The following is an 18,908-nucleotide window of genomic DNA, read 5'->3' as shown; positions in this document are numbered from 1 at the left end:
TTCTCTCAATTCCTAACTGCAAACATTTTTTTCTTTGGTTCCTTAAGATACCAAAATGTACTTGAAAAACTGGTGTTGTTTCTTTTACTTGAAATTATTGTATTGATATTTAGCTATTTGAAAACTAATGCTGGCTTCACATCGGTGCTTCGTATCACACAGATCCATCAGAAATCGCTTTACGAAAAAGACCTGCTTGACATTTCTGTTAGCAGACATCCAATAGACACCAGATGGACCCCATCAATGTTGGGCCCTTGGGCTCCGCTTGTGTCTGCTATTTTTGTGGTCCATTTTTCAGTTATTTGGGAACCCAGCACAGAAGTGAACCCGGCCTTAGAACAACAAAGACAATACATATTTTAGGAGAGAATGTGCTTGTCAATAACTTTTACTCATCTTTCTTATCAGGTATTTCATAGAATGGGGAAATGAGAGGACTATGGAATGATAGCGCTGTGACTGAATTTATATTATTGGGATTTCCAGCAAGTCAAAGATTTCAGAGCTTTCTATTTTTTGTATTTTTCATTGCATATGTGCTAATAGTTACGGGAAACTTAGTTATCATTTCTATAATTCGACTTGACTTGCATCTCCATCGTCCCATGTACTTTTTTCTCAGTAATTTTGCTTTTATGCAGATTTGTTATGTAACTGTGACTGTTCCTAAATTACTTATAGGTTTTTTAGTCCGAAAAAATAATATATCCATCAGTGCCTGCTTTTCTCAGTGTTACTTTTTCTTTTTTCTGGGAGGAATAGAGAATTTTTTACTGGCAATCATGGCTTATGATCGATATGTGGCCATTTGTTATCCATTAAGGTATAATACCATCATGACACCAAAGTTTTGCTGGTGTTTGGCCTGTGGCTGTTGGGTAGGGATTTTTCTTGGTTCTTTACTCCCTGTAACTTTCTTAGCAAGACTATCATTTTGTGGACCCAACATTCTAAACCATTATTTTTGTGACGTATCTCCACTTCTAAGACTGTCCTGTTCCGATACCTCTCTTTTGAAATCATACTTTTTTGGTTTGATGTGGATCATTGTTTTCAGCTGTCTATTTTTTACTCTTGTGTCATATGTTAATATCATTTATGCAATCATGAAAATTCCTTCCACCATGGGTCGCCAGAAAGTATTCTCCACCTGTGGCTCCCATCTTACAGTTGTGATCATTTATTTTGGGGCTGTCATATTCATGTATGTCAGACCTCAGGACAGTTATGCCTTTGAGGAGGACAAGCTGATCTCTGTATTCTACTCTATTTTAACTCCCCTTTTGAATCCTTTCATTTATTGTCTGAGAAACAAGGAAGTAAAAGAATCACTGCAAAAAATTATCCAGGCTAAAAAAATTATGCCAAGATTGTACATTTGAATAAAATATTACAGATCTATCCACACTTAACTATTAGGTTAAGGATTCCAATTTGTCGTCAAACCAATTCAACACAATATCACTATATACTAACAAAAGCCTTGAAACTGTGAAGTTCACCCTTCCCCACTGTGTGGTCACATAAAGATACAAATAGGATAGCTTGCATATCACTTTGTGATAACTCATCACAAAATCATGTTGTGTTTAGAAAATCTGCTTAACTTGTAGACCACATATCTGGACACATCCAGTCCAAGAACTTACAGGTGGGTGCGTTGTCTCTTACCTTTCCTCTTGGTTAGATGTGTCCAGATAGGTGTTTCCTGGGACAATACTTTTTGAGATAGTGTATAACAAAAAAATATCCTATCTGTGTCCTTGTGTGGCTATCAATTTTTTGTTTTGTTAATTGAGCAATTTCATGGGCTTTGAGAGCACGTTACAATATTGTATTGAATGTGTCCATGACAAGATAGGGGCCTTAACAAATTCAAGCTAAACTAAGGGTGAACCCACCTGTACATTACCCAATACCAAAGACCAGGAATCATTTGTCAGGCTGAGCATATTAAAGAGTCCCTTGTGGTCATTCACCTACTTTTGAAAGATCCCAAGAAACCCCAGGCTCCTTCTAGGTGGATGGAGGGGGTAAGTATAATAGGGGTAAAGAAAGAAAGTAATTGTGCTGCTAATGTAGCAAAGTATAACATTCCTGTGACATAAGGTACTTTGTGCCACCACGTAAATAATGCACTATTTGTGATGTTAAAACTTGCTACATCTAAACATTGTTGGGATGCTTGTCTCTTCAAATATCCACATACTATAGTATTTGAGGGCTGTTTCTTAGGACTAGTTCACATGGGGGCAATGAGGTAGATTTTAACAGCAGATTTCGCCTCAAGATCTGCCTCCATACAATGGTGGTCTATGGAGACTGCTAGCTTTCCTTTTTCTGCTAGCAGTTTCTTGCTGCTAGCAGAAAAAAGAAGTGACATGACCTACAGTCCATTCACATTAGGGGAGGGGAAAACCGCCTGGTGTTTTCTGAAGCAGTTTTTAGCATTTACCATTTCCAAATAAGTTCTGTCAACTGAATATGCTGGCCTCTGTAAGGACAATGTAAGATTGAATACTTTAATAAATTTCCATGTTTTCGGGGCGGAGCCTGACCTCGAACTGCGATGGACGCTTAGCCTGCAAGCTCTGTCGCCAGTGTCCGTTTATTAGCCTTTTTACAGCGTTCATCAGCCCTGAAGATGGTCAAGGTGGGGAGAGACAAGTCTCTAGACTCCCAGGAGGCGAAAGGGCTGCTTCCACACCAGGCAGCCATGCACAAATTTCTTAAAAAGCAACTCTTTAGCCCGGCCGGGTCTTCTACAAAAATGGCGCCGGACGACACTTCCAGCATTACAGACGCAGCAATTGAATCTGATGGCGAAGGCTCACTACCAGACGCCAATCCTGCGTTAATATCTAAAACTTACCTCCGTAAAGTCCTCAATCAAGCAGTGGCTCCTCTTGTGGCGGAGTTCGCGGAGTTCCGAGCGGAACTCAAATCTACAACTCGCCGGGTGGATTATCTGGAGGAAGGACAAAATGAACTCATGCATGCATCGGAGTCTGTAATACACCGCATGGACTCTTTCTCAGCTCATTTGAACAATACTTACCTCTTAGTAGAAGACTTGGAGAACAGGGCCCGTCGACGAAACTTTAGGATCCGTGGACTGCCAGAGACCTATCTCTCCGACTCATTAAGGTCAGTGGCGTCTTCCCTTATTTCTTCTCTGGTAGGGGAGGAAAAAGCTGCTAAAGTCGCCATAGAAAGGATTCATCGTGCAGCCCGACCGAAACCTCCCCCTGACGAACCTCCGAGGGATGTAGTCTGTGCCCTTTTCTCCTCGACAGACACCTCCGATCTCTTAACGGCTGCCAGGACCAGGTCGGACTTGACCTATGATGGATGCCCTGTACAGCTTTTTCAGGACTTAGCCCAGTCGACTCTACAAAAAAGGAGGCTGTTCAAGCCCTTGCTGGAGAAGCTTAGAGCGCGAAACATACCCTATGCTTGGCTCTTCCCTTTTGGGATATCTATCTTAAAGGATGGTAAACGCTTTGCTATTCATCAGCCTGCAGATCTAGAACCCCTTCATACTCACTCTCATTTAACCTCTCCTTTTCCGTTTGACACCAAGCATGTCTTACTAACTATGTACTTATGTTGTAGATATTGTTATTGCAAACCCTCTTCACGCTGGGCAGAGCCCGACGTATTGAAACGCAGTATTCTGCTTACTATACAATACATTGCTGATATGTTACTTAGCTAGAACGCTTGAGATACCTTGTCTGTCGCCTTATACTGCCCTTCATATAATGTTTATCGGTCTATATTACCTTGAAACTGGCGTAACACAGTAATTCTAACCCTAGCCCTCATGCTATCTTTACTTCCCTCACCCCATTCACTTTATACGGTGATCCCCTCCTTCCCCTCCTATTCCCCCCCCCCTTCTCACTTCACATCCTGATTTAACCTGCTGCCTTTTCCCCCTTTCCGTCTCCCAGTTTCTAATGCGCAAATACTGACGATACTTCTGCCAGTCTTCTTGTGTCTTGCATTTATCTTGTTGGTATATTAGATGTACAGTTTTTATAAGTATGACGCATAACTGGTTACTACTTCATCCCGGTTCTTCGCCAGGTTTGGCAAATGTTGAATATATGTCTGAATGTTTATTATGCATTGTTCAAACTGGTTTATGATACTTTATTTCACAGAGGTCCTTTTTGGATACACTAGATATGACGCATTGCTCAATGCCTCTCACTAATGCCAATTCGTCCTCTCCAAACTCCAACACTACCTTCCCTCCTCCCCCCCCCCTCTCCTCTCCTTTAAAATTCATTTTAAAGCTGATAACATTCCCAAACTACCAGTTAAGGACTTTAACCAAGCCTTTCACTCCACCAACCCTCATAACAAGTCAAAAGGAGTTTCCATACTCATTCACGCAAATGTACCGTTTCGACTTAGCAATCTCTATTCGGATCCAGAGGGCAGAGCTCTTTTTCTAAAAGGTACTATAGCTTCCAATGTCTTCACCTTTGCCTCTATTTATGCGCCCAACAAGCATCAAATTCCTTGGCTTTTGAGTACTCTATCCACTCTCGCTTCATTCAAAGAAGGACTGTTGGTCATGGGCGGAGACCTTAATGTGGCGATAAAGCCCTTGCTAGATTCTACTTCTCGCGCTACTCCTATCTCTCAACGCCTTCTTGGCAAGCTCTCATGCGCTCTCCAAGACCTCAAATTGGCGGATGCTTGGCGCTGTTTTTGCCCCAATACTAAAGACTTCACCTTCTTCTCTCACCCTCAAGCTTCGTATCATCGTATTGACTATGTCTTTGTTCCTATGGATGCGCTTCCGAACCTGGTGCACTCCTCAATAGGGCAAATTTCAATCTCGGATCACGCTCCAGTCTCTGCTACATTAGAGTTGAAAACACTTCCTCGTGGCTTTCAAACATGGAAATTGAACGAATCCCTCTTAGATGACACAAAAATTATATCTACCCTCGCTTCTGCTTTAACTGAATATTTTGAGCTCAATGCACAACCTGATATGAGCCCTGCTATAGTCTGAGAAGCCCATAAGGCTTTTATTAGAGGTCACATCATCAATATTGCTTCTGCTCGCAAGAAAGAGAGACAGAGAGAACTAGACTCCGTCCTCATCCAAATTGCCCAATTAGAGAGGATCCATAAACGATCATTGGCTACACAAGCCCTGGCTTCCCTGACCGCCTTGAGAGAGAAGCTCAAAGACTTGCTCAATCGTAAACAGGCCAAACACCACCTCCACTACCGCGCCCTTTTGTATGCCCATGGAGACAGAGGTGGTAGACTTATGTCCGCACTCATTAAAAAAGCAAAAGCCAAGTCCTTTATATCCTCCGTTAAATCACATACCGGAGACCTCCTCTCTTCAACTCCGGAGATAGCCTCGGCCTTCGCACGCTACTACTCTGACCTCTATAACCTAAACTCCTTTCCTTCCCCACATACCGATACTGAAAGGTCTCTCCTGGCGAAGCAATTCATGGACTCTCTTCACTTGCCGACCCTCTCAGAGGTAGATACCGCCACTTTGTTAGATCCAGTTACTATCAGCGAGTTGAACTCAGTACTACATAGTTTCCCAACCGGGAAAAGTCCTGGACCGGATGGTTTTCCCCTACAATACTATAAGAAATTCTTAAATACCCTCTCCCCCCACCTTGCTCGTATGTGTAATCATCTCCTGCTTGGCGGCTCCCTTCCCATGCAATCTCAGGAAGCTCACATTACCCTTATCCCGAAAGATGGCAAAGATCCCACTCAATGTGGGAGCTATCGCCCAATATCCCTTCTCAATACTGATTTGAAAGTCTGGGCGAAACTCCTGGCACTTCGTCTCAGACCTTTCCTACCCAAATTGATACACGAGGAACAATCTGGATTTGTGCACGGAAGGGAAGGGAAGGATAATACCGCTACCTTATTACCGCTTATACAAAGAGCTTCCTCACTCCGAGACCCCTTAATCCTTTTGGGAGTCGATGCTGAAAAAGCATTCGACCGTGTGGATTGGGGTTTTATGAGGTCAACACTAGTTAAATTTGGATTTCCTCCCCCTTTTATCGAAGCCATATTCACACTTTATGCGTCACCCCATGCGAGGCTGAGAGTTAACGGCACTCTATCAGCAACATTTACCATATCGAATGGCACTCGTCAGGGATGCCCCCTATCCCCTTCACTCTTTATCCTAGTCTTAGAAACTCTCCTACAAGCTGTTCGTCAGTCGGACCTAGTTCAGGGTGTTAAGGTCAATGGCCGTGTTTTTAAATCAACGGCGTTCGCGGATGACATCCTTTTCATAATTTCCAACCCTTTGACAGGACTCCCTGCTATCACAGACATCTTGACTAACTATGGGATTGTATCTCGCTATAAGGCGAATCTTTCCAAATCTGAAATCTTACCTATATCCTTATCTCCCTCTCTCAAAACTACCTTAACAGCTTCTACCCCTTACCAATGGGCCACCACATCCATCAAATATCTATGAGTTCGTCTCACTCCTCGCTTATCTGAACTTTACAATCTAAACTTCCTGCCTCTTCTAAGAGATATCCAAAAGGATCTCACGGATTATTCGCCCCTCCCCTTGTCCTGGTTTGGCCGAAAAAATTTGATTCAAACCTACATTACCCCCAAAATACTGTACAAAATAAATATGCTCCCCATCTTTCTCCCCAAACCATTCTTTACTAAACTCAGACAGCTTTTCACTAAATTCATTTGGAGGAACAAGCCGCCTAGATTATCGTGGACGCTCCTTACAAAATCAAAGTCAGAAGGAGGCATTGGCCTACCGGATGTACTTCACTACTATAAGGCCGTCCAATTACGCTGGTGGACCTCACTCACCCATCCTCTTCGAGCCCCTGCACACGTCTTGGATAGGCGTTCTCTTGCGGCGCTTTGGAACCCTCCGCCTAGACTCTCGTCCCTACCCACTTTGTCTGAGTTACTTCAAGGGGCACTTGAAACGTGGAAACCTTTGTCCCAGAGTCTTGCCCCTGCACCCTCCCCCTTATTACCGCTGGGTCTACTACCCTCCTTACATCGGTCCTCACTCACGGATTGCGACCAAGTGTGGGACCTGCTGATGTCCGTCAAGCTGTCTGATATAGCCTCTGAAGATGGCAAGCTTTCTTGGGAGAAGTGCCTTACTCTCCTTCAATCTAAAAGACTCACGTTCATACACTCCCACACACTTCGGCACCACATAGAGCAGTTTAACTCCGCCTCGAGTCTTCGCATGCTTCTCACCCCCTTTGAGAAAACCTGATCATCCCAGACTAGACTTTTGAAAAAAACCTCGATCTTCCTTCATAGATACATCACTCCTCCCAGATTCTCCAAGCCCGCCTTCCTCACCAGCTGGGAACTTGAACTGCATCACTCTCTTTCTGAAGAAGATGTCAAACATGTCCTTCGACAGTCCCACGGACCTTCGTCCTGCATTCATTTGCAAGAATCCCACTACAAGCTCCTCTTCCGTTGGTATCGCACCCCCGACTGGCTTTTTCATAAACGTTTATCTGCCTCAGATAAGTGTTGGCGATGTGATTCCGATTCTGGTATGTATTTGCACTTATGGTGGTCTTGTCCACTTCTGAAAGATTTTTGGGAAGCAATTCAACGCCATATCAGACGCATCACCGGCTCTCGCATCACTCTGACTCCCGAGATCATTTTTCTCTCACTGCCATCCTCCGCTTTCCGGCCGCAAGACCAAGTCCTCGCCACATATCTAATTGCAGCGGCAAAGACACTAATCCCTAGGTACTGGCTGCAGTCCTCTTCCCCTCCAATCTCATTGTGGTGGGAAAAGGTCCGCGAAATTCTGCGCTTTGAAGAGCTGCTTAGCAAATCTAGGAGACGACATGATTCGTTCTTGAAAATATGGAACCCCCTATTGAGATTCTTTGAAACCCATCCCCCTTGAAAGGAAACTCACTAATAGCCCCTCCTTCTTCTTAGTTGTTTCTTAATGGTCGAGCCCAAGACTACTACCACTGACTACGCCCCCCCCCATTCCTCCCCCCCCACGTCTTTTCTTACCCCCCCCCCCCCCTCACCTCGGTACTCGGACACTCTCTGACTTCCCCCTCCTCACTCATCCCTTATCTACGCTCTTTCTCTGGTTCCTCTTACGACTCCCTGATTCTTCTTACACTCTGTTATTCTTCTCAGTTCCTTCTCTCTTCTCTTTTCTTCTCCTTTGCTCCTCTTTCCCACATGCCTCGGGGGGAGGAGGATACGACTTTAGGATTGCTACGGCCCTAAGGACATCTCAATTCGCACTCAATATATTCTGAGCTCATTGCTCCCTTCTTTCCTGAAAATAGATGTTGCCTAGGCCTTCGTCACTCAACACCTATCACCACTTTCTTTGACAGTTGTATACTGAGACCCTGATTATTTGTACGACATATCACAAGCTCAGCAGAATGTACGCCTGTCCAATTCTCCTTAATATCTGTTTATACTTCTGTTGAACCTCCATATATCCTGGGAAATGCGGCTCTAGGACCATCTGAGCGACCCTCTGCAAATGTACTCGTTTTACGTTTGGCTACTTGGCCCATGGAATTATACTTCTTGCTCAGTTATTTATGTGAATTTAATGTACTATTTTTCTTTGATGTATCTCACACAAGATTTGTTATCTGTAAAATTATAAAAAACTGTTCAATAAAAACGTTTCAATTAAAAAAAAAAAAAAAAAAAAAAATTTTTTCCATGTTTTCATAAGAAGCTGAGTTCTCCAATAATGTTACCTTATGGGTCAACATGTGAGTAAGGATTTCACCAAATATTGTATATTTCACATTGTATTGTATTGTATATTTTTCTACAGTGTCTCCTAGAAAAATGGAACAAACACACTTCTTTGTAGCAGCAAAAGAACTGTTAAAATAAAAATCCAGCTTTAGAGCTAATAACTGTAATAACACATAATAGAAACCGTTCCTTTAGAAAAATGGCTGTTCAAACGATATATTGTAAAATGTATATAAAGCAAGGGGAAAGGGGGGATATTCAAAGTCCAGATTCACTTCCATGTATGAAAGGGTAACTCAGCTCCTCTGAAATCTGTTTAGCCACTGACAAGTATAGCAAATGGACATACCAATTACAAGCCTAGGACCTTTCATAAGGTTCCCAGCTGTCATAGAAACAGGACAGCTCCCACAATTCCACCACGCGTGAGCTATCCTGTACCGAGAAAGGTAAGAGGGTGATGGGGAGTCAAACAAGGGAAATCCGTGGACTTTCAGGGGGGCATTAACACCAATACTCAGAAAGAAGAATGTAAGCTTTTCACAGACATAATGTAGTAACATTGTAAGTGTTCTGCTTCTAAGCATATTACTATTTACATACCTCCCAACTTTCAAAGGACAGAAAGAGGGATAAAATGTGTGGCGCGCTATTTATCTCTGCCCACTTCTACATTGACTCCGTCCATTCTTACCCATTTTTGTTTGTGTCCCCATGCAGTATAATGCTCCTACAGTCACCATAACATTATATGGCCCCTCTATTTGCACCATAATATGAAATCCCATTTCCTCATGCCTCAGTTTAAACTGGGGGCAAATACAGGGGGACATTAATCTGTGGGTAACTAGAGGCAGTTCAGTCCCCCTCCACCTACCCCCACAGTTTAATGTTCTACTCCAGTTGTCCCCAGTTTAACGTCACCCTCCATCTGCTCCCCCGGTTTAAGGTCCATTCCTCCATCTGCCCCCAGTTTAATTGACATTATGTTATAGGTATGAAGCAAATTTTCTGCTGTATGTTATTGTTAATTCCATATTTAATCTTTGTATAGAGATTTACTTTGTATTATCCACCATTTACATGTAGAGCCATATATTAACTGTCTTTAACTCCTTAAAAGTTGGTTCAGATATGATGTGTTCGCCGATTAACCCCTTCCTGTCAGTAACATTTTTCGATTTTAATTTTTGACTTCCCGCTTTCCAAACCCCATAACTTTTTTATTTTCCAATTCACTGTGCTATATGAAAGCTATATTGCGGGACAAAATGTTCTTCATAATGGTACCATTTATTATTCTGTAGAATTTACTGGGAAGCTGTAAAAAATCCAGAATGTGGTGAAATTGGAGAAAGTGCATTTGTGCGACTTCCTTGTGGTCTTTGTTTTTAGAGCGTGCACCCTACACTGAAAATGACATGTCACCTATATTCTATGTTTTGATATGATTGCAGGAATACCAAATTTATACAGTTTTATTTACATCCCTTTTAACCTTTAAACCCCTTAAAGAATTTAATTTTTTTTTTTTGTGCAAAGCTTTGGATTTTTGCTAGGTCGCCATATTCTGATACCAATAACTTTTTTATAATTCCATTTTATAATTGATGCCTAAGGTGTATTTTTTGTGGGACTAGGTGTCCTTTTTAGTTATACCATTTTGTGGAATATTTATTGCTTTGATCACTTCTTATTTAAATTTTTATCAGTCGTAAAACAGTGAAAACATGGCAGTTCAGGACTTGTGATTTTTTTTAAGAGTTCACCATTCGGGAAACATATTTTTATATATTGCATTTTTATAGATTGCATTGCAAAATATTGTTACTTAGATAAAGCAGCCTGCCATACAAATGAAAGGCAGACAAGCCTGGGACCCTTCAATCAGATGCTGGTGATCCCCTGCAAAATGATGTCTTGGCAAGTTTTGACCAAGGTGCTGGAGGGGTTAATGCCCACGATCAGTGCGGGCACTGACCTTGGGCATTAGTGCCTCATCTCTAATGTAAAATACAGCAGAGACCCAGATGCTATTGATATGCCATTCATATTAATGGTGCACTGCGCTTAAAATATACATTATATATGCGCAAATCAATCCTTATTCAGGATATATTCTGAGGTTATAGAGGGGAATTCTCACATTCCTATTTATATTGTAGTACATTCCTACATCCAACTTTCACTCTTTATAGGGCCATCATAACTGAGACCATATGAGATGCACATCTTTGCCCAAACTACTGGTACCCTAGTTCACCACTAAGCTATTGTAGATCCTTACCCCCATCAAACAGCCTAACTATATACTAAACTCCCTACCAATGTATCTCTGGAGTACACAGCTCTAATATTCTAACAACATCAGCATACACTAGAAATCAAAGTAAAAATTGTAGGTAAATACAATCAACGAACTTTTGACTGATGAGTGTTATAGAATTATAACAGTTTGACTTTGTGTTGGTCTACCCAATAGTGCACTATAATTTTGTATATTGCCTACCAGATGTGGCAGCCTGTTCTAAGGTTTACCTGAATACGAAAGGCACTTGGATAGAATTTTGACCGATTACGTGGCTATATATTAAATCACACACTCATATAGGGGCTTATAATATTAAGGAGCCTGTCTCGTTTGAGAGGTGTACCCGGGGGCTGCACTAGATAAATTTGATAAATTCTACTGATGGCTTTCTCAGAGTCCAAGACATTTTTCCATACATCAAGCAATGTCCAACATCTCCACTGGTAAGCTGCATTTTTCTTTTTGAACCCTAACATGACCCTTTTATGCAGCCCATACACATTTTATTCGGCCAAGAGCTATCTCACTATGAACAAAATAGAAATTCAAACAAAGTTGAAATTCAACTGCCTGAAATTTATCTTCTCCAACATCTACTACTGGAAGTGTCAGGAGGCTCCCCATATAGATAAAACAGTCAGCTAAAGGCTTTGAAAATTGCGGGTTTTGCTGATACACTCTTTATTATCTTTGATCAAATTTAGTCTTGGTATCATGATAGTTCTTTATTTAGTGCAAAAACTGTTTTCACACATTACAATTAAATTTGTGAGCGGTACCTACAGTATATGAGAAAACATGATTGGTTGAGGTTACATAATTATTAATACTATTGTTAATGTTAACACTATTGTACAATATGTATTTTTTTAAAGTCTCATTAACATATTGTACAAGGCAAATATATGACTGCTACAGAAGTAGACATGGCCCAGCCTGAGATCACTTACAGTGGCATGCAAAAGTTTGGACACCCCTGGTCAAAATGACTGTTATTGTGAACAGTTAAGCAAGTTGAAGATAAAATGATCTTCAAAAGACATCAAATTAAAGATGACACCTTCCAAATGTATTTTTGGAAAAAAAATATGTTTTCAAGTTTTACATTTTCAAAACAACAAAAATTGAAAATGGCCCAAAGCAAAATTTTGGGCGTTCAGCATGGTTAACACCTAGTAGTACCAATTTTGGCAAGTATCACAGCTTGAAAATGCTTTTTGTAGCCAGCCAAGAGTCTTTCACAGCAACATAGCCTATCACAAATTAATTTGGATCTTTTAGGAAATTTTGTAAAAAAAAATTGTGTAAAAGTAGAAACACAGTTGTAAAAATGCATGTCACTAATCTGGGATATTTACATAGGACCCTACATAATAAATGTGAACACCAGTAAAAGTCTAAATAAAATCACTACTTCTTAACATCCCTGTATATGATCCCTTAAGGGGTGTAGTCTCTAAAATTGAGTCAATTCTCAGGCATTTCTTTTGTACTGGTACTTCAGGAACTTTTTAAAAGAGATGTGGCACCTAAAACAATTTTAGCAAAATCTGAGCTTCTAAAGCCAAATGCTATGCCTTCCTATGTGCCCATAGAGCAATTTATGACTGGAGGGGTCAGAATGATATCTTTATCCCTAAAGAAAATCTTTGAGCAGTCTAGTTAAAAAAAGGGTCACTTTTTCAGATTTCCACGTTAATGGTACTGTAGAGGCTCAGCAAATGTGCTCATGCGCCCTTTTGAATTTATAAAAAACAAGATGTAAATAAGTTCCCGTCTTTTTTTAAAAAATAAGATAAGGTAATGCAAGCAGATTGAGGATACTCTGCCTGTATCTGTCATTTTTTTTTTAGTTTTTCAGTCCATTGTCTTGATCATATGGCCTAATAGAAGACTTGAAAGGCTAAAATTCACACATCATCCCACCCCAAAGGGTGGCCACATTGACACAAATAGGATTGCTAGCATATCATTTTATATAAGATCAAGTTTTATATAAGATCACATTTTAGGAAAGGTTTTTAACTTATGATACACATATATGGAGAGTTCTAGACAGAAGAAAGGTACAGCTGTACATACATAGAGCAATTTTTTTCTTGAGTACCTGACCAGTAACATAGCTCAAAATATATAAATTTTGGTTCCACCCTTATCTTTTCCTGTCAAAATGATTCAGAACCAAGATTTATACCCATGTTTAGATCCTCAAACTCGTTCAACCACTAGACTACCCACTAGAATACCTTAGACCATCCGAATAGATCCGACTTCAAACTCAGTCCCTAGAAAACATACTCAGCCATTGAACTAAGGCACACAAAATAATTTAGACCCCATGCTCAATCATTGCAAATTTATTCAGATGACCTTCACTTTACTTTAGACCCTAGAATTAGACCCTAGAATTAGACCCTCTCATGTATATAGAATCACACCCAGGAATCTATTCATATCCCAAACTAATAAGTTAATATTTAATTTAACTTCAAGCTTATGGTATACCTATAAACCTTTCATTTGGAGATTTCAGTCATTAGGGTGACACAGTGCTCAGTTCCTTCAGTATACTGTTCATATTGTTTAAAAAAATACAAAATACAGGACCTACTTTCACCACATCTACTTTTGTACAGGTCCACAACTGACATTCTGTTGATAGACACTATAAATAAATATAGGGAATGAGTAGATGTGCAATACAAGGACAGAGAAAATTTTAGTAAGTGAAGTCCAGAGAAAAATCATAAATGTATTATTATAATGTTTGAATTGAATTAAAGGGGTTATCTATTTTTTAAAAAAATTTGAGCCAGTATACAGAAACACAAACCACTTCCTATCAAATATATTCTGTTTAAATTCAACACCATTTATCTGATTTATTTTCAGGTAATTAACCTCAGCTGTGACATTTCAATTGCAAGCTTACTACCCTTCCCTGTGAGCAGTGCAGCCAGCAAACAAAATGTTACAGCAGCACGCCATCTTGGATGAGTTATTTATTAACTGTGATTTCATTGCAGGGGAGAGTATAAAAGGCAGGGTACACAGAGTGAAAGCAGGCAGATGAATCATGGGAAATGTAGTTTATTTACAGATTCACTGCATAGAAATAACGTTGATACAAGGAGCAGCAATTAAAATAAAGCCAAGCAACTGGTGTACAAGGGAAGATAATATTTGAAGCTGGATAACCCCTTCCATTCTTAAGTTCGAGTTGAGGGCAGTTATTCCTGGAATTTTTTTTGTTTATTTCTTATCTATCTATCTATCTATCTATCTATCTATCTATCTATCTATCTATCTATCTATCTAGCTAGCTAGCTAGCTAGCTAGCTAGCTAGCTAGCTACTAATAAGTATATTACATTGTGTTTTTTAATAGAACCAAAAACTCATTTTAAATAATTTACTCCCTTGATGTTAGATGCAATGGGGAAAACCTAGTGCTAGAAAAGGTACAGTCCTATGAAAAAGTTTGGGCACCCCTATTAATCTTAATCATTTTTAGTTCTAAATATTTTGGTATTTGCAACAGCCATTTCAGTTTGATATATCTAATAACTGATGGACACAGTAATATTTCAGGATTGAAATGAGGTTTATTGTACTAACAGAAAATGCGCAATATGCATTAAACCAAAATTTGACCGGTGCAAAAGTATGGGCACCTCAACAGAAAAGTGACATTAATATTTAGTACATCCTCCTTTTGCAAAGATAACAGCCTCTAGTCGCTTCCTGTAGCTTTTAATCAGTTCCTGGATCCTGGATAAAGGTATTTTGGACAAACAATTCAAGTTCAGTTAAGTTAGATGGTCGCCGAGCATGGACAGCCCGCTTCAAATCATCCCACAGATGTTCAATGATATTCAGGTCTGGGGACTGGGATGGCCATTCCAGAACATTGTAATTGTTCCTCTGCATGAATGCCTGAGGATTTGGAGCGGTGTTTTGGATCATTGTCTTGCTGAAATATCCATCCCCGGCGTAACTTCAACTTCGTCACTGATTCTTGAACATTATTCTCAAGAATCTGCTGATACTGAGTGGAATCCATGCGACCCTCAACTTTAACAAGATTCCCGATGCCGGCATTGGCCACACAGCCCCAAAGCATGATGGAACCTCCACCAAATTTTACAGTGGGTAGCATGTGTTTTTCTTGGAATGCTGTTTCTTTTTGGACGCCATGCATAACGCCTTTTTTTATAACCAAACAACTCAATTTTTGTTTCCAAAATGAAGCTGCCTTGTCCAAATGTGCTTTTTCATACCTCAGGCAACTCTATTTGTGGCGTACGTGCAGAAACGGCTTCTTTCTCATCACTCTCCCATACAGCTTCTATTTGTGCAAAGTGCGCTGTACAGTTGACCGATGCACAGTGACACCATCTGCAGCAAGATGATGCTGCAGCTCTTTGGAGGTGGTGTGTGGATTGTCCTTGACTGTTCTCACCATTCTTCTTCTCTGCCTTTCTGATATTTTTCTTGGCCTGCCACTTCTGGGCTTAACAAGAACTGTCCCTGTGGTCTTCCATTTCCTTACTATGTTCCTCACAGTGGAAACTGACAGGTTAAATCTCTGAGACAGCTTTTTGTATCCTTCCGCTGAACAACTATGTTGAACAATCTTTGTTTTCAGATCATTTGAGAGTTGTTTTGAGTAGCCCATGATGCCACTCTTCAGAGGAGATTCAAATAGTAGAACAACTTGCAATTGGCCACCTTAAATACCTTTTCTCATGATTGGATACACCTGGCTATGAAGTTCAAAGCTCACTGAGGTTACAAAACCAATTTTGTGCTTCAGTAAGTCAGTAAAAAGTAGTTAGGAGTATTCAAATCAATAAAATGATAAGGGTGCCCATACTTTTGCACCGGTCAAATTTTGGTTTAATGCATATTGCGCATTTTCTGTTAGTACAATAAACCTCATTTCAGTCCTGAAATATTACTGTGTCCATCAGTTATTAGATATATCAAACTGAAATGGCTGTTGCAAACACCAAAATATTTAGAACTAAAAATAATTAAGATTAATAGGGGTGCCCAAACTTTTTCATAGGACTGTATATTAACTCTGTTATTTTTCAATTTGTTTTCTGAAGATTCAGGTACTGCAAGCAAGTACAGAACTGTCAACAAGTTACAGTAGATTCTCTCGATTCCTAACTGCAAACATTTTTTTCTTTGGTTACTTAAGATACCAAAATGTACTTGAAAAACTGGTGTGGTTCCTTTTATTTGAAATTATTGTATTAATATGTACCTATTTGAAAACTAATCGTCACATCGTCACATCGGTGCTTCGTATCACACAGATCCATCAGAAATCGCTTTACGATAAAGACCTGCTTGACATTTCTGTTAGCAGACATCCAATAGACACCAGATGGACCCCATCAATGTTGGGCCCTTGGGCTCCGCTTGTGTCTGCTATTTTTGTGGTCCATTTTTCAGTTATTTGGAACCCAGCACAGAAGTGAACCCGGCCTTAGAACCACAAAGACAATACATATTTTAGGAGAGAATGTGCTTGTCAATAACTTTTACTCATCTTTCTTATCAGGTATTTCATAGAATGGGGAAATGAGAGGACTATGGAATGATAGCGCTGTGACTGAATTTATATTATTGGGATTTCCAGCAAGTCAAAGATTTCAGAGCTTTCTATTTTTTGTATTTTTCATTGCATATGTGCTAATAGTTACGGGAAACTTAGTTATCATTTCTATAATTCGACTTGACTTGCATCTCCATCGTCCCATGTACTTTTTTCTCAGTAATTTTGCTTTTATGCAGATTTGTTATGTAACTGTGACTATTCCTAAATTACTTATAGGTTTTTTAGTCCGAAAAAATAATATATCCATCAGTGCCTGCTTTTCTCAGTGTTACTTTTTCTTTTTTCTGGGAGCAATAGAGAATTTTTTACTGGCAATCATGGCTTATGATCGATATGTGGCCATTTGTTATCCATTAAGGTATAATACCATCATGACACCAAAGTTTTGCTGGTGTTTGGCCTGTGGCTGTTGGGTAGGGATTTTTCTTGGTTCTTTCCTCACTGTAGCTTTCTTAGCAAGACTATCATTTTGTGGACCCAACATTCTAAACCATTATTTTTGTGACATATCTCCACTTCTAAGACTGTCCTGTTCCGATACCTCTCTTTTGAAATCATACTTTTTTGGTTTGATGTGGATCATTGTTTTCAGCTGTCTATTTTTTACTCTTGTGTCATATGTTAATATCATTTATGCAATCATGAAAATTCCTTCCACCATGGGTCACCAGAAAGTATTCTCCACCTGTGGCTCCCATCTTACAGTTGTGATCATTTATTTTGGGGCTGTCATATTCATGTATGTCAGACCTCAGGACAGTTATGCCTTTGAGGAGGACAAGCTGATCTCTGTCTTCTACTCTATTTTAACTCCCCTTTTGAATCCTTTCATTTATTGTTTGAGAAACAAGGAAGTAAAAGAATCGCTGCAAAAAATTATCCAGGCTAAAAAAATGATGCCAAGATTGTACATTTGAATAAAATATTACAGATCTATCCACACTTAACTATTAGGTTAAGGATTCCAATTTGTCGTCAAACCAATTCAACACAATATCACTATATACCAACAAAAGCCTTGAAACTGTGAAGTTCACCCTTCCCCACTGTGTGGTCACATAAAGATACAAATAGGATAGCTTGCATATCACTTTGTGATAACTAATCACAAAATCATGTTGTGTTTAGAAAATCTGCTTAACTTGTAGACAACATATCTGGACACATCCAGTCCAAGAACTTACAGGTGGGTGCGTTGTCTCTTACCTTTCCTCTTGGTTGGATGTGTCCAGATAGGTGTTTCCTGGGACAATACTTTTTGAGATAGTGTATAACAAAAAAATATCCTATCTGTGTCCTTGTGTGGCTATCAATTTTTTGTTTTTTTAATTGAACAATTTCATGGGTTTTGCGAGCACGTTACAATATTGTATTGAATGTGTCCATGACAAGATAGGGGCCTTAACAAATTCAAGCTAAACTAAGGGTGAACCCACCTGTACATTACCCAATACCAAAGACCAGGAATCATTTGTCAGGCTGAGCATATTAAAGAGTCCCTTGTGGTCATTCACCTACTTTTGAAAGATCCCAAGAAACCCCAGGCTCCTTCTAGGTGGATGGAGGGGGTAAGTATAATAGGGGTAAAGAAAGAAAGTAATTGTGCTGCTAATGTAGCAAAGTATAACATTCCTGTGACATAAGGTACTTTGTGCCACCACGTAAATAATGCACTATTTGTGATGTTAAAACTTGCTACATCTAAACATTGTTGGGATGCTTGTCTCTTCAAATATCCACATACTATAGTATTTGAGGGCTGTTTCTTAGGACTAGTTCACACAGGGGCAATGAGGCAGATTTTAACAGCAGATTTCGCCTCAAGATCTGCTTCCATACAATGGTGGTCTATGGAGACTGCTAGCTTTCCTTTTTCTGCTAGCAGTTTCTTGCTGCTAGCAGAAAAAAGAAGTGACATGACCTACAGTCCATTCACATTAGGGGAGGGGAAAACCGCCTGGTGTTTTCTGAAGCAGTTTTTACCATTTACCATTTCCAAATAAGTTCTGTCAACTGAATATGCTGGCCTCTGTAAGGACAATGTAAGATTAGAGCATTAGATATAAAGATCATTATTGTGTTTAGCCAAAATGGCACAAATAACTTTGGCCATTTTGACTTATGGCCAAATTGGAGAGCTCAAAGAATAAAGTAGACACCATATATTTGGAAGAGA

The 18,908-nt window shown here is 39.9% G+C and overlaps 2 protein-coding genes across 2 annotated transcripts; both read left to right on the top strand.

Annotated features, from left to right (window-relative positions):
- Positions 1-431: 431 nt before the first annotated feature.
- Positions 432-1,385, top strand: LOC142189603 (olfactory receptor 6B9-like). The gene has a single exon (XM_075262211.1). The coding sequence runs from the start codon at positions 432-434 to the stop codon at positions 1,383-1,385; it is 954 nt and encodes a 317-aa protein (XP_075118312.1).
- Positions 1,386-16,695: 15,310 nt separating this feature from the next.
- On the top strand, positions 16,696-17,649 carry LOC142189601 (olfactory receptor 6B9-like). Its single transcript, XM_075262210.1, has one exon. The coding sequence runs from the start codon at positions 16,696-16,698 to the stop codon at positions 17,647-17,649; it is 954 nt and encodes a 317-aa protein (XP_075118311.1).
- The last annotated feature ends 1,259 nt before the right edge of the window (positions 17,650-18,908 follow it).

This window comes from Leptodactylus fuscus, chromosome 1, assembly GCF_031893055.1.
Source record: "Leptodactylus fuscus isolate aLepFus1 chromosome 1, aLepFus1.hap2, whole genome shotgun sequence".
NCBI classification, from domain to species: Eukaryota; Metazoa; Chordata; class Amphibia; order Anura; family Leptodactylidae; genus Leptodactylus; species Leptodactylus fuscus.
This window is presented reverse-complemented; position numbering and strand designations above follow the sequence as displayed.